We start from the raw sequence: 20223 nt of genomic DNA, 5'->3' as shown, positions 1-20223 counted from the left end.
TTTTAATAAAGCCACCGCTCACTGAAATATTTTACATAAACCCCTTATATCTAAAATGGATTCCCGGCATCTGGGAGTTCAAAGTCTCCCCAAATTCAGAATGGGGGAAATGCTACATAATTACATCCCATTGGAGAGTAAGTCATAAAGTAATCAAAAATGTTTCGAACCAAAAAAGTACCACCTTGGAGTGACATTTAAACTAAACAAAGCGCTGTTAGCAATTATATTTTCCTAGTAATTTCTTCTTCATGAGATGAGAGGAAAAGTGTGCTGCCATTGCTTTGAGAAGGTATACGTCAGTCAAAATGGGCACTAACCAGACACAAGTGGCCAACAAGATGTGAAAAACCAAATGCTTTAATGAGGCTATGAAGAACAACAGTTCAATTATTTCATTGGATACATTAATATCAATCATAATGTACAGTGCTGTGGACATACAGAAAGGATTGCCACACCCAACAGCAGGGGCTGTTATTGACGTTACAGTAGCAAGTGTTCGCAAGAGACAGTCATTTGTTGTCGTTGTCAAGAAGTCGGGATGCTGTTTATACTGTTATCAACTTCTCCCCAGTGCATTTTTCAAAAATATTAATAAGTGCATTCCTTTGTGCTTTGTATCTTTCAATGTCCTGTGTATTTCATTTGTTCTTATTGCTTTATTGTTTATAAACAACCAGACTGAACTGTGTCATGATCTGGGTATGACAAGATTGGTTGAGTAGTTTTTGTTGTTGTTGTTTTTTGGCAAAGTTAGAAGGTTTGGTATTTCCATTATGTTACCCAGAGGATGGTAGATAATTTTGGTATATTGAGCACTCCAAACGGAGGTACAACCCTGAGTCACAATTCTGCACCCAGGGGTGGGGGAGTGGCATGGATCTTTCTTTCCTTAAGAACAGTGAGCAAAAATACTGCCTCTTAGCTTAACCGGTCCCTGAAAGAATCCACATTCTCGCTGGCACAAAAGAAATAAATAAAACCACCCCCCCGTGGCAGCCTCCAAATTGCTTGCCTGCCTCTCCCAGAGGCTGTGTCTTCTGACGAAGGCGCTAGGGAAGGCTGTGATGACAAGCCCACGAGGTTACAAATCAGGGGGGCGGTGCAATATGCCATACTTTCTCCCAACAAAGCTTTCTAGAAAGTCGCTCTGCCTTGGCCATAGTCACTCAGCCGTGGGTTAGTCAACCTTGTGAAACCTTGTTCAATTATTTAAAAAGAAAAAAAAATGTCAGAATCAACTAAGAAAAACTAGAATCATAGCATTGCGATCTTCAATTTCTGCATCCAGCCCTCCCTCCCCCCGCCACAAATATGAAGAGAAAAACAGACAATGCTATGATTGTATTGGTGAACACTATGGTACAATTATCTGTTCATGCACATTTGCATTTCTATTCTAGGAAAAGTCACACACTTAAGGAGGTTGAAAGAATGGGAACTTATTTTCCCTACCCCCTTAAGTAATAAAGCTACAAGACTGTATAGCATCATCAGTGTTTCCAAGGATTTGCACTACCCAACATGCATGGGAACCGCACACTTGACAATTCTCACCAAAGCCATCCATTCATCCATCTGACAATCACTCCTCCTGGATCTCTCCATCACCCATCACCAATTCACATTTGACGTTTAAACACTTTAAAAAAAAAAGAAGAAGAAAAAAACCTTCCTGAAAAAGGTTTTCTGATGAAAGAATTTGGCACTGTCAGTAAAATATATTTCATATTAAAAATATCTGAAGGGAAATTGGAAGCTCTTAGAATGTCTACAGAGGCACCATGCTACATCTTCTCTCTTCACTCCAGATACCATCTTGAAACTTTCTTACTTTACAGATCAGTCAGTGCTGGTCCAAAAAAGACGGCGGAGATATTTAAGGCACTTCATTCTGAAAGGATATGCTTTATGCCACTCACTATCCAATCATAGGTTGCTACTGAGAAATTCCATTCAGCAGCCTGGCATGTAACACTATATATCATCTGTATAAAACATATAGACTTGATACGTGTAACTCTACAGTTATTGCATAGGGCTACGCAAGTAGGTAATGCACAGAAACTAACTTTACAATGTTGCCACTTCGTTTAAACATTGTTATCAAGTAATTTGCCAATACAGTATTTCCCTCTTTAAAAAGAATCCAGCCAGTTTACTGAAATAAATCTCAATTTAAATGACCACTGTGGGCATAGTAAATGCTGTGGTTATCAGTCTTCAAGAATATAGTTATTTTCATATCCTAGAAATGCATAAGTAAGTATTTTTTTCTAGAAAGCCTGGTTTTTAACCTATTAATACTATACCTTAAATGTGTTGAAAAACAGTTTCAAGTGATACTGGGATATACAAAATATTTGCAAAGCTCTCTTTGAACACAAGACTTGCGTAAAAGTAGTCTTTCATGGTGTACAAAGAATGCCGAGAACTACCAGTGAGTTGTAAAAATATCGAAAACTCACCATTTCAAGATGCATATTCTTACAAATTAATACAAACATTGAAAAAAAGGATGATAATAAAGAATCTATACCATCAAAATGACTAAAACATAATTTAAAAATAAAAATAGTAAAGCCAATTAGAAATGCGCCCAGTTCGGCTCTTTATCAAAAGCAAAAATGAAAAAGAAAAATGAAGCAAACTTCCGGTGCTCCTTGATATTTTTCTCAGAGAGGACATTCATTTTCATTTCAAAATAAAACACATCTTATGAAAAATTGAATCACACTTATTTATGAGGAAAACTGTAACTGCGCCCAATAAAAGCCAGAAAGGTTAGGTCCTATGTTCCATGCCTCGGTCTAATATCGCCCTTCAGTTTGGGTTAGCATAAGTTACATTTTCTAACCAGACAATCCTCATGAAAATGACTGATATATTTGTCTTTATGGAAGGTATCTTCTTTTGAGTAGTTTTCAGTACAAAGATAACTGCTACTGGGAGGACCCTGTGTCTTTAAGGCAGTACCAGAGAATCAATGCATTTATGACGTGGAGAGGGCTTGGATGTCTTTTCCACTTTTTTTTCTTTTTATCATCATCATCTTCGTTTTCTTCTTTTGGTTTCTTTACATTCATGTAATTAAACTTTACATGTTAGTTTCCAAGGAGGTCACAGACAGACAAAGCTCACACCAAGTTTAGTTTTCCCCTGAATGAAAACGGACAGACACTTCTCTGAAGCAAATGTCCCCTTGCTCAGAAAGCTCACACTTCGAGAAATCAGTTCACAGATACTGCACGCTGATGGTACAATACTTTGGAGGCCTTTGCAGTTGTAAAATAGAATATACAAGTCTGGCTCACAAAATTCTAAAAATAAAATATATCCTGGGCTACTGATAAAGCATGAAAAATTCATATTAAAGGAAAATTATCAAGAAAATCTCTTCAGGTAAGTTATGGAGTCTACTGAAGAAGAGAGGAAGCAGTTTGCGCAGAGGCAGAGCAGGGTGGGCTCGCTAACACGCATGCTCCGTTTCTTCTGCACTCATACTGCTCCTCCGGCTGCTCGTTTTAGAAGCTCCTGGGGACACTGACGACAGCAGCGGGTCGGTGACGCCAACTGGCGAGAGGGCATCGTCCATCAGGATGTCTTCCAAGTTGGAGCCCATCTTCCTGGGGATGCTATAGGCCGGGCTGCTCTCCGGCATGGTGCCAAGGTTGTTGGTGAAGGTGATGGTACCGTCCGTGAGATCCAGGGTCGTTGTACACGTCAGGTCTGCCTGGTGCTGGACAAGTTCCTGGCTGCAGTTCTCAAGAACCGGCTCTTGCTTGATGATGCGGTTCACCAGATCAGGCGAGCAGAGACCAGTGGATGGGATAAGGGAAAGTCCATGTGCTCTAGCCTGCATCTCAAGCTCCTGCAGAAAGGTCAAAGTCGGACAGTTAAGTAGGCGCATGTGCACGGCCAACTTCCACTGCACAGAAGTTGTGCAGGTGGGTGTTATGCGCAGTTGTCCAAACCCATGGAATATGCGTTACCGTGGGTGTCTCTACCCAAGGCTTTGGAGGGTAAGGAGGAGCCAGCTCTAACAAAGGGGCCACTGTGGTGCCCATGTTGATGATCAGAGGGACCGCATGGTCAGGTGATGTGTGGAGCTGTCTGGGGTTTGCATTCTACTGTACTGTACGGCTCCTGAGACTGCTTTTAATAACTGAAGTCTATTTTCTATTTTTAAAAAATCAGAACCTAGAGACAACTTGTATAAATTGTTAAAGTTTGCTGCTTGTAAAAAAACAAATTCTGCACTTCCCGAAATACAGGACAGGTGGCATTTGTTGTATAGAAAATATCCTTTTACATGGTATTATGTATTTTATTATGAATTACAAATAGAACCACTCTCTTGCAGATATTAAGGATTAAAACAAGGCTATGCACCCAGGTCAGACTGGCCATAGTCCAAAAAACAGAACCAAACCCACCTGCAGCAAATGTTGGCAAAGGTGTGGGGAGACAGGGACCCTTACACATTGCTGGTGGGAAAGTAACTGGTGCAGCTGCTGTAGCAGTCGATGTGGAGAACTAAAACAGAACGACCCCATGGCCCGCACCACACCCTCGGGCACGTTCCTGAAGGACTATGTGTTGTCAGCACAACCCAGAGATACTTGGGCTGCTCACAATGGTCAAGATGCAGTCAGCCTAGGTGTTCATCAGCAGATGAACTGCTAAAGAAAATGGGACACACCTACACAATAGAGCTTTATTCGGCTCTGAAGAAACACCGAAATCATTTTCAGGAAAATGAATGCACCTGGAGATCACTGAGAGAAATAAAATAAGCCAGACTGTGTTTTCTCTCAAGGGTAGAATCTAGGTTTCTTAAAGCTTATATGTATGCGTAAGACACTGGGTAAAAGGGGCACTCCAGGGTAGGGAAAACAGCACCAATGGAAGGCGACTGGGTGGAACAAGAGAGGGTAACGGGTATGGTCTATGATTCACATGTATGAAAATGTTACAAGGAAACTCATCTTTTTTTACAAGGCAGATATGTTAATAAAGGAATAAAATGAGAACTAACAGAAATATAATACCGAGTAAATTGTAATACAAGGTCATATAAACTGCTTGGGAGATAGCTTAAGATTTCAAGGAAAATGGTGGCACTCTCTCAACAACTACCCAAATCCCAGACGGTAGCCCGATTTAGCATGAGGGTGCTACACACTTTTCAGTGCCCAGTTTTAGCGTAAGTGTGCCACAAACTTTTCAATCCCCATTTTCAGTGTGAGTGTGCTCCATCATTTTCAGTCCCCAGTTTCAGGGCAAGTGTGCTACCCACATTTCAGTCCTCAGTTTCAGCGGTTCCCACTTTCAGGGTGAGCCTGCACATACACACTTTTTGGTTGCCTCACGGCACTTCCACATAGGTTTCTGGAGAGGCTGGAGTGAGTGACATGGACTTCATGAGCACTGACATGGAATGGGAGGCAAGCAAGGGTGGTTTACCATCTAACCCAAGGTTTCCATGAATTGTACAATCTCTAGAAGCACTGTGTATTAGTAACCACCAGAGTTAGGGGTGGGTGGGGTCCTAAAAAAAATCAAACAACATGCTTGTTTTTCAGTTATCTGCATTTCCTTCAAACTGTTACCAAGCTGTTAAGATGTAAGTACTCAATTGTTTGGGTGTAACAGAAACAGCAGCTATTTCTTCTGGGTTCTGGTTACTAAGACACCAATGGTGCCATGAAGTAAACACTCTTCATGTTCCACACAAGCCACCAGAGCTTGGTGAAATCTAACCCATCTCACCCTGGCAAAGGGAAACCTTTATTTTTGAATTCAGCGGGAAAGTTCTCATCTATAACATGACTGATAATGAGCTGTGCTTTCTTACAATGGGCTGAACCTTGCTTCTAAATCCGTACACTGAAGTCCTAACTCTAGTTCCTCAAACTGTGCGAAGATTGGCACACAGGATCTTAAGAGAGGAGGTTAAGATAAAATGAAGCCAATCCTGCTGGCAAGGTTGGTCTCTGACATCCTCCAAAACAGTGAGCAAGCTAATGCCTGCTACTTAACCTCCCCTGCTCAGTGGCCTTTTGCACAGTGGCACTAGCCGACTGACACACTATGTAAGTCTGTGACTTCTCAGACCTCATTTCAAGGCACCTTCAATCCATGCTCCCCTCTTACATATTCCTAGAATGAACAGCAGGGACCCCCAATTCTTCTTCCACATGTGAATGCTGTCCTATATTTGTGACAAAATAAAGTGGAGATGGGAAGTGTGTCCTTTGAAATCATGAGAGGAAAGGGACTTTGCACATGACATGGCCTCTCAACTTGGCCCACATGTGTGGGGAAAGCTATGATTGGTCTGTGTTAAAACTGTCGGATCTGTGAGCTCCTACTCAGGAAGCAGTATGAATGAGGGATGCTTGAGTATGAGATGCCACAAGAGTGTCTGCCTGCTCCTTCAGACCAGCTCTGGAAACAAGTCTCTCCAGGTATCATGCTGAAGCCCAAGGCATCATGCTGAAGCCCTGGGCTATCTAAGAAAACAATTCTCCTGATAATAAGGCCCCTGCTCTTTCTTCCATGAAGATTTCTGCATGCATCACTTGGAGTCAAACTGAAGGGAAGTCCCCAGGCCTTGGCCAAACAAACCCAGGCCCTTGAAACTCTACACCGGCATGAAGAACAGGAGTGCAGCTTTTCAAAAAAACAAGCAAATAAATTACCTCAGGGAGAAGCAAACATCATACTGTACTCCTTTGTTGTTTAACTAAAAGTGTGTATCAACAGATTAAAACAGTTACTTCAGTTTCTAAATGAGGCGTTAAATCTCATGCAGAGCCCTGAGGCTTTGTGGTGCTGCAGAGCTTGCCTAATTAATGATTTTCCCTATGACAAGTAAAAGCGGTAAAGCCAGCCTCACTACCAGCAGGAGAAGGCTGAGACGACATTGCATGGAATTGCCAAGGTCCATATTCCACACCATTCATATTTAACATGAATATGCAAGTTTGGAGCCTGAACACAAAACAAAACTGAGCTTCTCTTTGGGAAAACTTACTATATTTTAATAATTTAACAAGGGAGTATCATAAGCTACCTTTATAAATAGGTACCCAAGCACCAGGTATGTAAATACCTAAGGCCGTTTTATAGAAGAGAGGCAAAGTTAAACAAATAACAAATTAGAGGAGGGAAGGCGGGAGAAAGATGTTCCAATTACATCTAGCCTCTGTTTAGCCTTCTGGATTATAAAGGCCAGCCTTAGGGGAGTGCTACCTTCTGCCTCTTGGCTCCGTGACTGAGGATCAGCATAGGTGTTATCTTGAGGGGAAATGTGAAGTGTTGGGGGGTCCTGGAAGATGGGTGTTCAATGTTCATGATGTCCACACTCAAGCAGAAAGCAATGCAGAGTCATTTACACTGAACACCATCCAGGAGTACTAACTACTGGCTGGGTGAAGCTTGTCTGATACCCAGACAGCACATCATAACCTTCTTGGCCTTAGGAAGCGTATACACGTTTTTAATGATGCTTGGGGGCCACGGTAAGATGAAAAATCCCCCACAAAACTCACAACACTGTGGAAGACAAGACAATTAGGCTGTAACTCAGAGGACTGCTACAAAAAGCCCTGGACCTGGGTGGAGCTCAGCCTTGTGGAAAAGAGCCTGCAGGCAACTCGAATTTGCCACTCTGCACATGCCCAGGAGCGACTGTGAAAGTGGCAGCAGCATTGATTTTGAAATTTTGAGTTACCAATAATGTTTTACCAGTAGGTAAGTTCACAAATATTAAGACTGTGTCTCCAGCTCCTGCAGGGATCCCTACATTCTCCTTCCTCTTGTCCTGAAATTACTTTACATAGCACAGGGCAGGTACCTGTACTCTGAGCAGCAGGTGCCGGTTAGCATGCTCCAGCTTCTTCTGTCGGTTTTCAAGGTCCTTTGCACGTTGCTGTTCCCGTTGCAACTTTCGGATGTAGTCCACGGAGGCCTTTAGAATGGTTCCCTTGTTCCACCTCATGTCCCTGTGATGAGGCGAGGACAACGGACCCTTTTAGGAATTGGGGTTCAAAGAAAATCAGCAATGTCTATCTGGAATCATAATTGTACGTAAGTAATGGCTAGTACTCATTAAGTGCTCGCCACTGACTGGCCACTGGCCACCCATCTGGTGTGTGTCATCTTACTTTCTCCAGATGTATTCCTTTTATAAGGTGGACACATTGTGCAGATGTTGAAACCAGTACAGTACAATTCCATCTAGATCACATACGTCTCACTAGGTGAAATCGGTTATTTAATTCATGTGTGCTGTGTGGGTTACCAAATCTTATTTGTAAACTGTCTTCAACAATAGCATATATCTGAGACCAAAAAGATTTACTCACTGGGACATGATAAGAACAAGTCCTGTGAGATCCCACCACTTGTCCGTGGTGTGAAAACACCACTCTTGGATTTTTGATTTATTTGTTTTGTTTTTCAAGACAGGGTTTTTCTGTGTAGCCTTGGCTGTCCTAGGACTTGCTCTGTAGACCAGGCTCGCCTCTAACTCACAGAGATCCTTCTGCCTCTGCCTTCTGAGTAATGGGATTAAAGGCATGTGCCACCACTGCCTGGCTCACTCTTAAATTTTCATCATAATTATCATGGGCAGTCAGTCAACTAACCTTTCTCTGTACCCATTTTCTCATCTGCAAAATGATGACACTACATGTGTATGAGTAAGCAGCCTTGTAAGTGCATAAGTGGAATCAAAGGAGATGCTTTGTATGAACTTGAGAATACTAGTCAGTACTGGAACAGGGGCTGTATCAGCACAGTAACTGCACTCCATGGTTTGATACCCAGTGAGATGCTGCCCTGGAATCCCAATCTCAACAGCTGCCAACAGGTGTGACTTTCAGTTCATCACTGGAGCTCAGTGTACTCGTGTAAGAAAATTATCATCATCAGTGAAATGTGGACAAAAGCCACGCTGCTTAGATCTTTGTCAACTCAACATGAGCTAGGGTTGTCTGGGAAGAGGAAATATCAACTGAGAAAATGCCTCCATCAGACTGGCCTGCAGACAACAAGTTTTTGGGGGCATTTTTTGATTAATGATGGATGTGGGAGGGCCCAGACTATTGTGGGATATGACATTCCTATGAAGGTGGTCCTCGAAAATGTAAGAAAACACGTCGAGCAAGTTAAGTAGAGCAAGCCAGTAAGCAGCATTTCTGTATGCCTCTGCTTCAGTTCCTGCTTCCAGATTTCTGCCTTGAGTTCCTTCAGTAATGGACTATGATTGGAACATGAAATCTAAACAAAACCCTTCCTTTCCAAGATGCTTTTGGTCAGTGTTTTACCACAGCAATGAAAAGAAACTAGGACAAAGTCACTCTAAAAAATCTTAGAGTTCCCCGGAACAAACAACGAAGACTGAACTCTATTTATTATGGAAGTAATCTTTCCAATCTTTCCTTGTAGATAACCTTCAACACAGTGATGACAATGAGGATGATAAAAGGAAAATCCAGTTGATGTAAATAGAACCGTCAACCCCATGACCTACAGCTACTAAGAGCAGATCAGAAGCATCACATGGAGTAGATGAGTGACAGGCCATTAAAACAAGCCACCTAGTAACTGATCCTTACATGGGTTGGCTGAGGGAAAAAAAAAAAAAACAGGCTTTCTCCAAAGAGGACAGTCACAGCTCCCAGAAGTCCCTAGGGTAGGTCTCCAGTGTCTGAACACCAAAAATGGCAATCCAGAGGTGTCCCAAGATACCCAGAGTGAACACAGGGACCAACTCTCAAGGCTAAAAATCAAAGCATCAAAAGCTGCAGCAGCCAGCAGAAACACAACTGTAATGGATGCTGCCTGATACAGGCCACCAAGGTGAAAAGTCAGAGCCAGGTTTTTCAAGCCAAGCCAATCAGTTCTCAAGAAGTATATCTATCAGTTATCCTTATTAGTCTCAATCAATTATGTTTCTTGGCTTAAAAGGATTCAAATATTGGGTTTTGGGTAATTAAAGGAATCCTTTTCCATGTACAAGTATATATGTTTCCCAAATATATAAAATCAACCAAAGCTTACTTATTTGAGGGGAGGAGTGGGCATGTGCTGGGACACTAATCAGGCAAAGTCTGTCTCTATTTCAGTTCCAAGGCACACTCTAGAGACCTGGTTTCGGAAAACCACTATCCATGTTACAGTCTGTTTTATATGAAGACAGTGTCTACCATGCAAGTTCCCTGTCCTCTCAGGCTACAAACATGTAAGCATTCTACTACAATGGAGGAGACATGCAAATCCAAGCTTACACCGGGGCCCCATAATTTCATAATCTGTTACTGAAGGGATTTGCACGCTTACAATTTAAAAAGAATATGCTAAAAAATGGAAAGCTGATAAAGAACAGGAAATGGGAATTCAATTTCAACTATCATGCAAGACTGACTACAGGAAATGAAGGTCACAGCCTTTAGGAGGATAAATTTGTGCTGCACAACTGAGAATCTGGATGCTTCCAGTTTGAAAATGCCTCTCCTTGAAGCCTGGGAAAGCAAAGTGTTAGAAGACAGAAACTGCGCACATTCATCAAAACCACCTCACAATAGGTAACGGTTTTATTTTATTTTGCTACAAATTCCCCGACAATAATGTGAATCGTGAATTTAATAAGCCTTGCATGAATAATGCTTGATTGCGTCTTTACTTTTTATTAGATAGCTAAAAGGTCATATTCAAAGGCTAATTTCATAGAATGCCTGTGGGGGCCATTAAAATATATACCTCCCCCAGCCCTTTACCTCAAATGGGCCAATTTCTAATGGATAAAAATTGTATATTTGTTGACCAGTGTGCTGACGTGGCAGATAACGGGGTAGAAAAGACTTGAAAATTATCTGTTAACTGTTATCTCCCAGAGAGGAGGCGGGGGAAGACCAAAGGCTGAACTACAGATCAGCTGACTTGTAGTTCATAAGAGGATTAACCATTGCTTTTTTACCCTAAATCGGTAAAACACACAAAGAATATGCAAGTTTTCATAAAAAAAAACAATTGACCTTTTGTCTTTCCAGTATCTTTGAACATGACATTTCCAGGATCTGCACACCAGTGCCCATTTAGAGATGCTACACAGTGGAGGTTCATACACGGCACACATCTTGCCTGAACAACTACTGGGATCTTGTATGCATGACCATTAAAGATGGCTCCCCACCCCATCCCCCATGCCCCAGGTTCAAAATTTTCTGCTGAGTTCTCAGATTCCCATACGTCCCATTCCTCACATTCAAAGCTAACTGTCTCAGCTCTGATATCCCTTTGTACAATTCAGTTCATTTCTCTAGAAATTTTAATTTGGGAAAAAAAAAAAGCAAATGCTTAGAAAAGGTAGCAGAGGGCGAAGGGAGAGTTCTTTAATTTCTTTAAGAGCGCATTTTGCAACATAGGAGAAAAACGGAAAGGTGTGAAAATATATGATGCAGATTAACATGCAATTGTACTCACGGATCATTTGACTTGGGAATCAAAGTACCTAGTTCTTTAATGCGGTCATTTATGTTAAATCTTCTTCTTCGTTCAACTTCAAGGAAAGAGCATGGGAAAGGGCCATTAGTAGCAGCAGCACACACACATTCAGCACATCTCATTAAAGGCATGTGCACACTGACTGCACCAGTCAGGACAATGTAAACTCGAACCTACTTCCCCTGTGCTTATCTTACTTTTGGGTACTAGAGGTAATGAACTTTAAGAGGAAACGAGCTGCCTTCAGAGTGCTCTCATTTATAAAGCTCTTAGATATGCAGTTTCCCACTCAACTCTGTAATAACCCTGAAAATCTGGGCTGCATCCTCAGCTACACGTCAAAATTAGACAGATCTGCATTGTACTTGTTTAACTAAAGAGAGAGCAAATTTTTACTGCCAAAATGTGCACAGATCTGTAATGACACAATTAAAAATACAGCAACACCAACTTACCATAAGTTGGGCAGCACACACCTGCTCTTGCACAGCAGCAGAATTACTTTTAATGGTGAAATTTGAATTTTACGTAATTTTTACTGATCACAAGATATCACTCTGATTTTGGTTTCCCTTTAGCATTTAAAATAGCAAAATGTTTGTTTTTGCTCATGAGATATACAAAAACTCCTCCTCTAGCCCAGGACTGACAAAAATAAATACACAGGTTACATATGTAATTTTAGATTCCTTAGTGGCCATGTTAAACTAGTTAAAAAAATCAATTAACTCTAATATTTCAATAAATCCATTCTCTATAAGCCATCATCATTTTGGCAGGTAATAAATACTAAAAAATTAAATTAGAAGGTGCTCATTCTTTTCTTCACACTAAGCTTTTGAAATTAAAATATTTTACACTTCAGCCAATATTTTTGTGTGGTCCGGGGGATCAATCGCAGGGCTTTGTATGTGCTAGGCAAGTGTTTTACCAACCCAGCTGCCAGGCCAGTGCAGCCCAATTTGAACTAACCATAATTCAGATGCTCAGGCATTAAATGGCAAGTAACTACCATACTGGACAACACGCATCATTTAGCTACACTGTGCATCCCGAGAGCATCCCCATCCTGTAATCTGTGTGCACCAGGGCCATCACTCTCAGGGGACAATGACCTTGTAAGATAATAAAGGTTTTTAATTTTACCTAATCTAGCAAATAAATCCCAAGTAAGTTTTAAGCAGAGGGAGGGATTCTTCAAAATCCTGAGTGAGGTTATGTCAACCTTTAACCCTACCCCACCCCCTCACTTCCCATTTTATCCAAGGAAAAGTCAAGTCCTTGAGGTATCCTACAAGTATCCGGTGGGCCCTGCACTGCTGATAGCGCTTTCTGCTTCTCCTCCAGTGTGGCAGCATCTTCTTTGGCAACTCATCTGTGTTCTTTCTGCTTTGTCCCCACTGACTCTGCTACTCGCACAACCAAGCCAGACATGCATTAGCCACATTCATATGTTATCCCCTTTGCCTAGAATACTCTTTCTCCAGATCCCTAAAGAGCCATTTCCTTCTGTAAGTAGCAACTCAAATTTACCGATATGAGTTCCCAGGTTAGCCTATTCAAAATGACCCACTATCCCCATGCCTACAATGATACTATATTCACTGGACTCTGTTTCATCTTCTCAGAGAACTCTGAATCCAATACTTCTTATTCATCTATTAATTTTCACTGTTGCATTCCAAGTACTCACACGAGCCTGGCACATAAGCATAACAAAAGCATCTTCACAGTAGGGTTACACTAAAACATTCTGTACCTGCCTTTTTTCACTCCCCTGCACACCTCTGGGCTCTTCCATGTCAACATTCGGAGATGCCACATTTACCTTTCATGTAGGAGTTTCCTCTTCAGCTATTTATTATAATAGTGATATAACTTTATAAAACTTCTCTTAAAACACCCTACAGCGTGTTCAGGTAAAGGTTAAAGAAACCCTTAGTATTCCCCAGCATCTACATGCCTGGCACAACTATCACAGACAGGCTGGTTTCTAGATCTTGTCCTCTGTTCCCACACATCCAATAGGCGCATCCCTCCTGTGTGCTTCCTTTCATAATGGGGCGTGATATCTATCGCCAGCCCTCTTGTTCCTCTCAGTAATTAGTATGTGGCACCTGACAGCTGACTTGAATGTGCCTACTGGCAGGGAACCTGTTTGTCCAGTTCACTCCTATAGAAAAGTTCCTTGTATCAAACTGGCACTCAATAACTTGAAATGGCTGAAAGAATGACTGAATACATTAAGGCATTCATGTGCACATTTCAGCAAGTATTTTCGTAAGCTAAGTCCTAGAAAGAGAGGGCTGAGTCAAGGTCAACAGGACCCCGAGCATTAATTCCCGGGAGTTAGACAAGACTTCAAAACTGTTTTACAGCGCTCCAGCTTGGAGCTGATCCCATTTGCAATTTACTGACAACCTGGAACAAGAAGGCCCTGGTGGGGACTCGAACACAAATACCATTTTTGACAGGATTCAACTTCATTTCCTAGGTCTCAGTTATGGGTCCTTCAGATACCACATCATTATTTTATTTCTAGGGGGTTTTAAGGAAAGGATTGTCTTTGGAGTAAAATTGTATGGAATCTGGGGGAAATTTTTAAGCTGTGAGCTCAGCTCTTGCGTTTAAAAATGACAAAACCTTCTGAAACTGAACTCAAAAATGAGGAAAGCAGCAGCGATGTGCGTAGGTTCACAGGGCATGGGGCTTCACCAGGGCGTTTCTCAGCACTCAGAACAGAGAAGTAAACCCTGTGTGCACAGGAGGACCACATAACGTGTTCCCAGGACAACGGATTTGAGAAAGTTAGCAACAACACAAAAACACATTGGGGAATAGCTAAGAGCAGACTCACAGTGTAGAATAAATACTATGTGGCAGTATTGAGGAAACTAACATCAGGCTCTTAGCACAGACTGTTCAACTAAAAATAAATAGATAAACAGCAAGCAGCAGCAAAATATGGACACTATGCCATGACGTATTAAAACATGCAAAGCAATGCTTTTCATTCTCTGTGTGTGCCCCTGACTTCATAGGGAAAAGTTGGGGAAAACAACGTCTAACTGAAAACAAGCAATACTTATATCTGGTGATTAGAGCACAGTGCTGATCTTCTCTTTCCTTTTTTCTTCTAAATCAAAAGCAAGGTTCCTATATATGACTCATGTTCTCAAAAATCAATTTAGGCGAAAAAGTAAATGGAGAATCCCCATGCTACTTCTCACCTCTAAACCCAATCTTTATTTTCACTATATGGTCTCTGTTAACTGTGTAGCATAGACACAAAGTTTTCCCAGGAAAAGGCTTCAAGATTTATTGAAGAGTAAACCCGATGCATAAAAATATTCTACTGTTACATAATATTTGGGGAAAAAGATAAACATCATAAATTTGGGGACTACTTCACCCACTATTCCTGTCACATGTCTTTCTTTCCTTTTCTTTTGTCTTCTGTTTTTAACTTTGAAATCTCATTGGAAAAAGTGATCCCCAAATCCCCTTTTGCTAATAAGTTTCAGTGTGAGCAGTACTTATAATTGGGTAGTTAGAGATCAAGACTCACTTTATAAGCACACACACACACACACACACACACACACACACACACACACACATACCTACTACCATAAATAAAAGTAGAAATTCTTCAAAAACAGAAAAACTATGTGAGTGTGTGTGTGAATACACACATACATATATAAATATATGTTTGATATAAAATAAAATCTTGCTGAAATACTCTCAATGCACCTTTAACAACTGCAGAAATGAACTCTCCTCTGAAATTAATGTAAGCAACTTTTTGATACATGAAGAACACTGACTTTAAGGTCAAATGCCACGGACATAAAGAAAGCAAACTTACTCAAGTTATGATTGTCCTTTTTTTGCCTCTCTTTAGCCAATGCTCTTGCTTCAGACTCTGTGGGGAAAATACACGCTGTGCACGTGAATGAAGTCATTAGAATCTGGAACTGTTTGAGGGACAATGTCAATCATAAAGCATCTCTTCTGAAGATTTGAAGCTTATCTTGTTGGACTCTAATGAAAACGACACTTTTCAAATTATAACTTCTACTTCCTCTAATGCTACATATACCAAATCTCTGCAAAGCTCAGTTTCTACAACTAGATGAAGTAAGTGGACAGCAAGCCACAGCAACCAAGTCTACATTTTAGTACTAAAAAGAATAAAAGCAATAGAAACTACTTGATGCCATATCATTTTTAAGATTTACTTATTTTAATTTTATGTGCATAAGTGTTTGCCTGTGTATATCATGTGTGTGCAATGCCCAAGGAAGCCAGTAGAGAGCATCAGATCCTCTGAGACTTGAATAACAAATGGTTGTGAGCCACCATGTGGGTGCTCTTAAACAGGGAGCCATCTCTCCAGCCCTTGAGAGCATATTCTCGGATTAGTAATTATTTTCAGGACAAGTAACTTTTCAGTACTTTTACGACTTTGTAACACAATGACATAAAAACTGAGGTGATGTTTCTGAATCTGTTCTCCGTGGCCTCTGACTAGATCATGAGAATGATGTGAGGCCAGGTTCTATCAGAATCTACTAGAACAGAATCATGTCATGATTCTTAAGAGTCACTATGTATGTTCTACTTGTTTATCTGTGGAAATATAAGTCAGGAAGGGTAGATGCATTTGGCGACAACTCCATTTAAAAAGTTGTATTTGAATAGCAACTTATGTGATATTTTGGTGTCAAGATTTTTTTTTTGCCTTGCAAGGAACAAATAAAACTATCAAATTGTGCTGTTTATTGATTCTAAGACTTACTATACCAAGTTAGTTTTCTTTCAAAAGTGACATTTGAAATAGTATGCTAAAGATGTAGCGCTTTACCACAAAATAGCAAGACTTAGAGCTTCTGAGGCAAATTTATTCACCACATTATACTGCATGTATACAGCATAAATATAAACACCCATGCCACCCTGCATTATAACAGAGTCCAAGAGAGGCTGCACAGAATGTAGATTAATTAATATTACATCACTTAATTATATTACAGCCTTCTTGGTCTATGCAAAGCCACTCTGTGAAGTTCATACCACAATAAGTCACCCTGTGACCTGTTTTCCAGAACATACTCTGGTCATCATGAAACTCCTAATTGCATATGCATGTACACATATGTATGTAGACAGAATTAAAATTAGAATCTCCTAAATTCAGATGGCCAATCCAAATCATTCTCTCTCTTTTTCTCACATAGAAAGATAAAAAGGTTTTACTTTCCATGGCTCCTTAACGATTTTTTTTTATGGTTTTGCTCTCGGAAAGTTTTTGTTTATTAATAAATTACCTTTAAACCCCAATGAATACTTTCTTAAAAAATGTTTTTCTTCTGTTAAAATTTTCTGAAATAGTGTTTGCAGTAATGCCTTTGGACAGGACAGGAATCTTTACAACAAATCCATATGCCATATTCTCACCCCGCCCCCAATTCTGCAAGAGGCAAAGAACTAAATAATAAAAAGGGATTTGGGGCAAGGACCATAAAATTCACCATGGTAGAATGCCAGTTCTAATATAGTTTCTGTCATGTTTTATTGGTCAAATGTCTTCCCTAAAGCATCAAACAAAGTGGCAAAATAGGTAATTTCACACTTGCCTCAAGAGCAAACATTCTGATGGCTCCATTTTATGATTTATTTCTCCTTCTATAATAAATCTCTTGCACATGATACAGTAAAAAGAGCGGGAGGCATCTAAAGATGTGAGAAATAAATTCTTCACTGGATTTCAAATGTGGGATTGAATGGAAAATTCAAAACAGGGTCCTCCAACTCACATCTTCAGGGGCTTGGCAAGCAAAATATACAGTGGGTAGGGGAGAGGCACTTTATGGGAGGTAGTACTGACTATCACCCCCAACCCAAAGGGCATGGCAGTCATGGACAAAGGCACTCAGCAAACACTGGAAACTGGCCTTCTAACATCTTAATACTGCATGTTAAATCACTGCACAACGTCTCAGGGACCACACACCAGCGGGCCAGGAACCATTGCTGTTACATCGATAATGCTGTCCAATGAGGTACAGAACGGAGTATCATGGTAAGAAGCATATGTGCTAGGTACATACCTGTGAGCTCCCTTTTTATGTTGGGGAGGTTGGCTGGACAAGAGTTGCTGATGGTCAGGCCCGGGGGTGGCAGGCCCTGGTTGCTGTACAGGTCAATCAAGTTTCCAGAGACAGGTAACTAGACACAAACAAACAAACAAAAAGCAATGAGCTGCTGAATGACTGCTGAATTTTTCCAATAAAACTCATGCCCTATTCCAGGCTTTGTATAAAGGACACTCTTTGCTATAAAGTGCTGTGTCTTAAAAACAGGAAAGTATGCACATTGACGCAGAATTATACAATCTGTATATACAGGGAGAAGAAAGGATGGCCTCGCACTGCGTGCTGTCCGGTGGGCGCATTCTAAGCACAGAGGCAAGTGTTACCTGCTACCAAAAGCGGCAGATGTCACATCGGCGCCGGCTATTCCTGTGAAAAAGGATTCTGTGCGCGACTTCCATCAAAGTATGTTTTCTTCCTCCCATCTTTCATGTCTCTCTACTTTTCACTCTTTTCTTTTATAAAGAAAAGCAACCGGCAAATGCTTCCTTTTTGTAAAGTGATGTCCTTATGGCAAAAGAAAGAGCTGGCTTCCTTGAGGTTGAAATTATTCAAAGAACCACAAGAGGGAGCCCAAAGACTTTAATAAAGAATTCACATGGCTAAGAAAAGTTTTAGCCGTACTAGCTTAGAAAAGGTGTGCCCGTACCAGCTTAACTATGAGTGGTATTGTCTCCTCAGGTTCTCCTGGGATGTTGCAAAGTAGCAAATTCATTTTCATTCTTTGTTGACAATGATGTCCCAGTTGGACAGGGATTTCCTCATAGCTAGTTGGAGACTATGTTTTCTTCTGCCCTGGAAAACTTCCTACACATTAGCTGTGCCGTCACAGACCCTTAGCATTTCCAGATGATTTCAAAGGATTCCTTGATAACTGCATCGGCAACACTTGGCCAATTAGCCTCTCCCTTACCTGATCATATACTCTCTGCTATACATTAGACAAGTAATTAAAACATGGAGGGACCCATTATACAGGATGAACTACCTTTACTTGAGAAGCTTGAAAAGATATTAGGATTTTTTTTAACCTTTTTATATTTTTATAATGTTTAAGTGCACATTTATCTTGGGTACAACATCCAGAGACAAACACAGATTTTATTTATGTTTCATTTATATCTTACACATATATACAAATTTTTTAGTTCCACAGCTTTCTTTACTGTGACCTATCTCATCCACTCAGGTATTGTATTCTACTTAAGGCATCAGGCTGACACTAAAAAAGTTTTGGATCGGGGGTCAAGAATTGCCTGGGTGGGTGAAGATGCTTGCCCAGCCTGACAACCTAAGTTCAATACCTGGAACTCACACGATTGAAGAAGAGAACTGACTTCCAAACTGACCTCTGACCTCCACACATGTGCTCTAGTCACACTCACCAACATACACTACATGAACATATGGATGGATGGATGGATGGATGGATGGATGGATGGATGGATGGGTGGATGAAAAACCAAATTTTTTAAAATGTGTTTTGGATCTGAGGGTTGGGAGATGGCTCAATGGAGAAAATGTTGCTGTTCAAGCATGAAGCCCCAAGTTTGCAGTCCCAACACCCACATAAAATCTAGGCACACGTCTTTCACCCCGGGCTGAAGTGGGAATGGCAAGAGAAGACTCCCCGAAGCTTACCAGCAGCCAGCCAGTCTAGAGCCTCAATGTCTCAAAAAACTAAGGTAGGGTAGCTAAGGAAGACTTCTGATGTTGGCCTCTGGCCTCCATACAGGCCTGAGCTAAAGCCCCGGCTAAAGAGATAGGGCTGGAGGGCACTGTACATAAAGCAAGCTACTGTCTGATATGTGTGCCAGTAGACTGTGGCCAGCCATCAGGCAGGACAGGCAGGGCAGGCAGGTGGGCAGGCCTAGAAGGCAGCACTTACAGATCTGCATAAACATGATACACACACCCACACCCTGCACACGTGCCAATGAACAGCATCATGCTAATTTAGAATGTCCTTGGGCCACATTTCAAGGCCCTCCAGCCAAGGCTCTGATAAAAGGTGACTCTGATTATTAGCAGTCATAGCTCTGAGTGGTTCCATTGAGAAACAGGTCACCTCAGGGTCAACTATGCTCTCTGTGTGTTTGGTTTAGTTCTTGTCCAACTTAACACAAAGTGGGAGACATTTAGCATGTTTGCAGAGAGCACTGTAAAGGGCCAGAAAGATGAAACTGACAAAGCTACTAGAAACTGAAGGCTAAAATCATCTCCAAGTCCAAATGGTTTTTTGGGGGGACTTAATATCTGAACATTAATAAAACAAGTCAAGTTTTGAGGAACTTATGTCTGAGCATTGATAAACCAAGAACACAATTTAAAGATTAGAAACAATGAGCTGAAAGATTCATCCAGTGGCTCTAGAAATAGAAACCGTGTGTGCATTATGTCCTCACACGCACACTGGATAACAAACATGCACTTAGGTTATGACAATCATGAGTTAGGAACAAAGGAAAGACAGGCGTTAGGTAAAGCTGGTTCAAAAACAGGCATGGGGGCTCATATCTGTGATGCAGCCTTTGAGAAGTTAAGGAGG

At 41.1% G+C, this 20223-nt stretch overlaps 1 protein-coding gene across 14 annotated transcripts in view; it reads right to left on the bottom strand.

The window, feature by feature from the left end:
• Nucleotides 1-724: 724 nt before the first annotated feature.
• The window catches only part of Mitf (melanocyte inducing transcription factor), a 219804-nt gene continuing 200305 nt past the window's right edge, over nucleotides 725-20223 (bottom strand). For 8 of the 14 annotated variants that reach the window (XM_052719952.1, XM_052719959.1, XM_052719953.1 and 5 more), the window contains 5 exons: nucleotides 17634-17751; nucleotides 15389-15463; nucleotides 11497-11572; nucleotides 7865-8012; nucleotides 725-3874 (listed from right to left, as the gene is read on the bottom strand). In XM_052719952.1, coding sequence (XP_052575912.1) covers nucleotides 3473-3874; nucleotides 7865-8012; nucleotides 11497-11572; nucleotides 15389-15463; nucleotides 17634-17751 — 819 coding nt within the window. In that variant the 3' untranslated portion in view covers nucleotides 725-3472. The remainder of the gene's footprint in view (nucleotides 3875-7864; nucleotides 8013-11496; nucleotides 11573-15388; nucleotides 15464-17633; nucleotides 17752-20223) is intronic. The other 6 variants (XM_052719954.1, XM_052719960.1, XM_052719955.1 and 3 more) reach the window with 1 other exon arrangement.

Source organism: Peromyscus californicus, unplaced genomic scaffold (assembly GCF_007827085.1).
Source record: "Peromyscus californicus insignis strain IS unplaced genomic scaffold, ASM782708v3 Scaffold_6__1_contigs__length_162567912, whole genome shotgun sequence".
Classification (NCBI taxonomy): Eukaryota; Metazoa; Chordata; class Mammalia; order Rodentia; family Cricetidae; genus Peromyscus; species Peromyscus californicus.
Note: the sequence above shows the minus strand (reverse complement) of the source record. Positions and strands in the feature narration are given on the sequence as shown.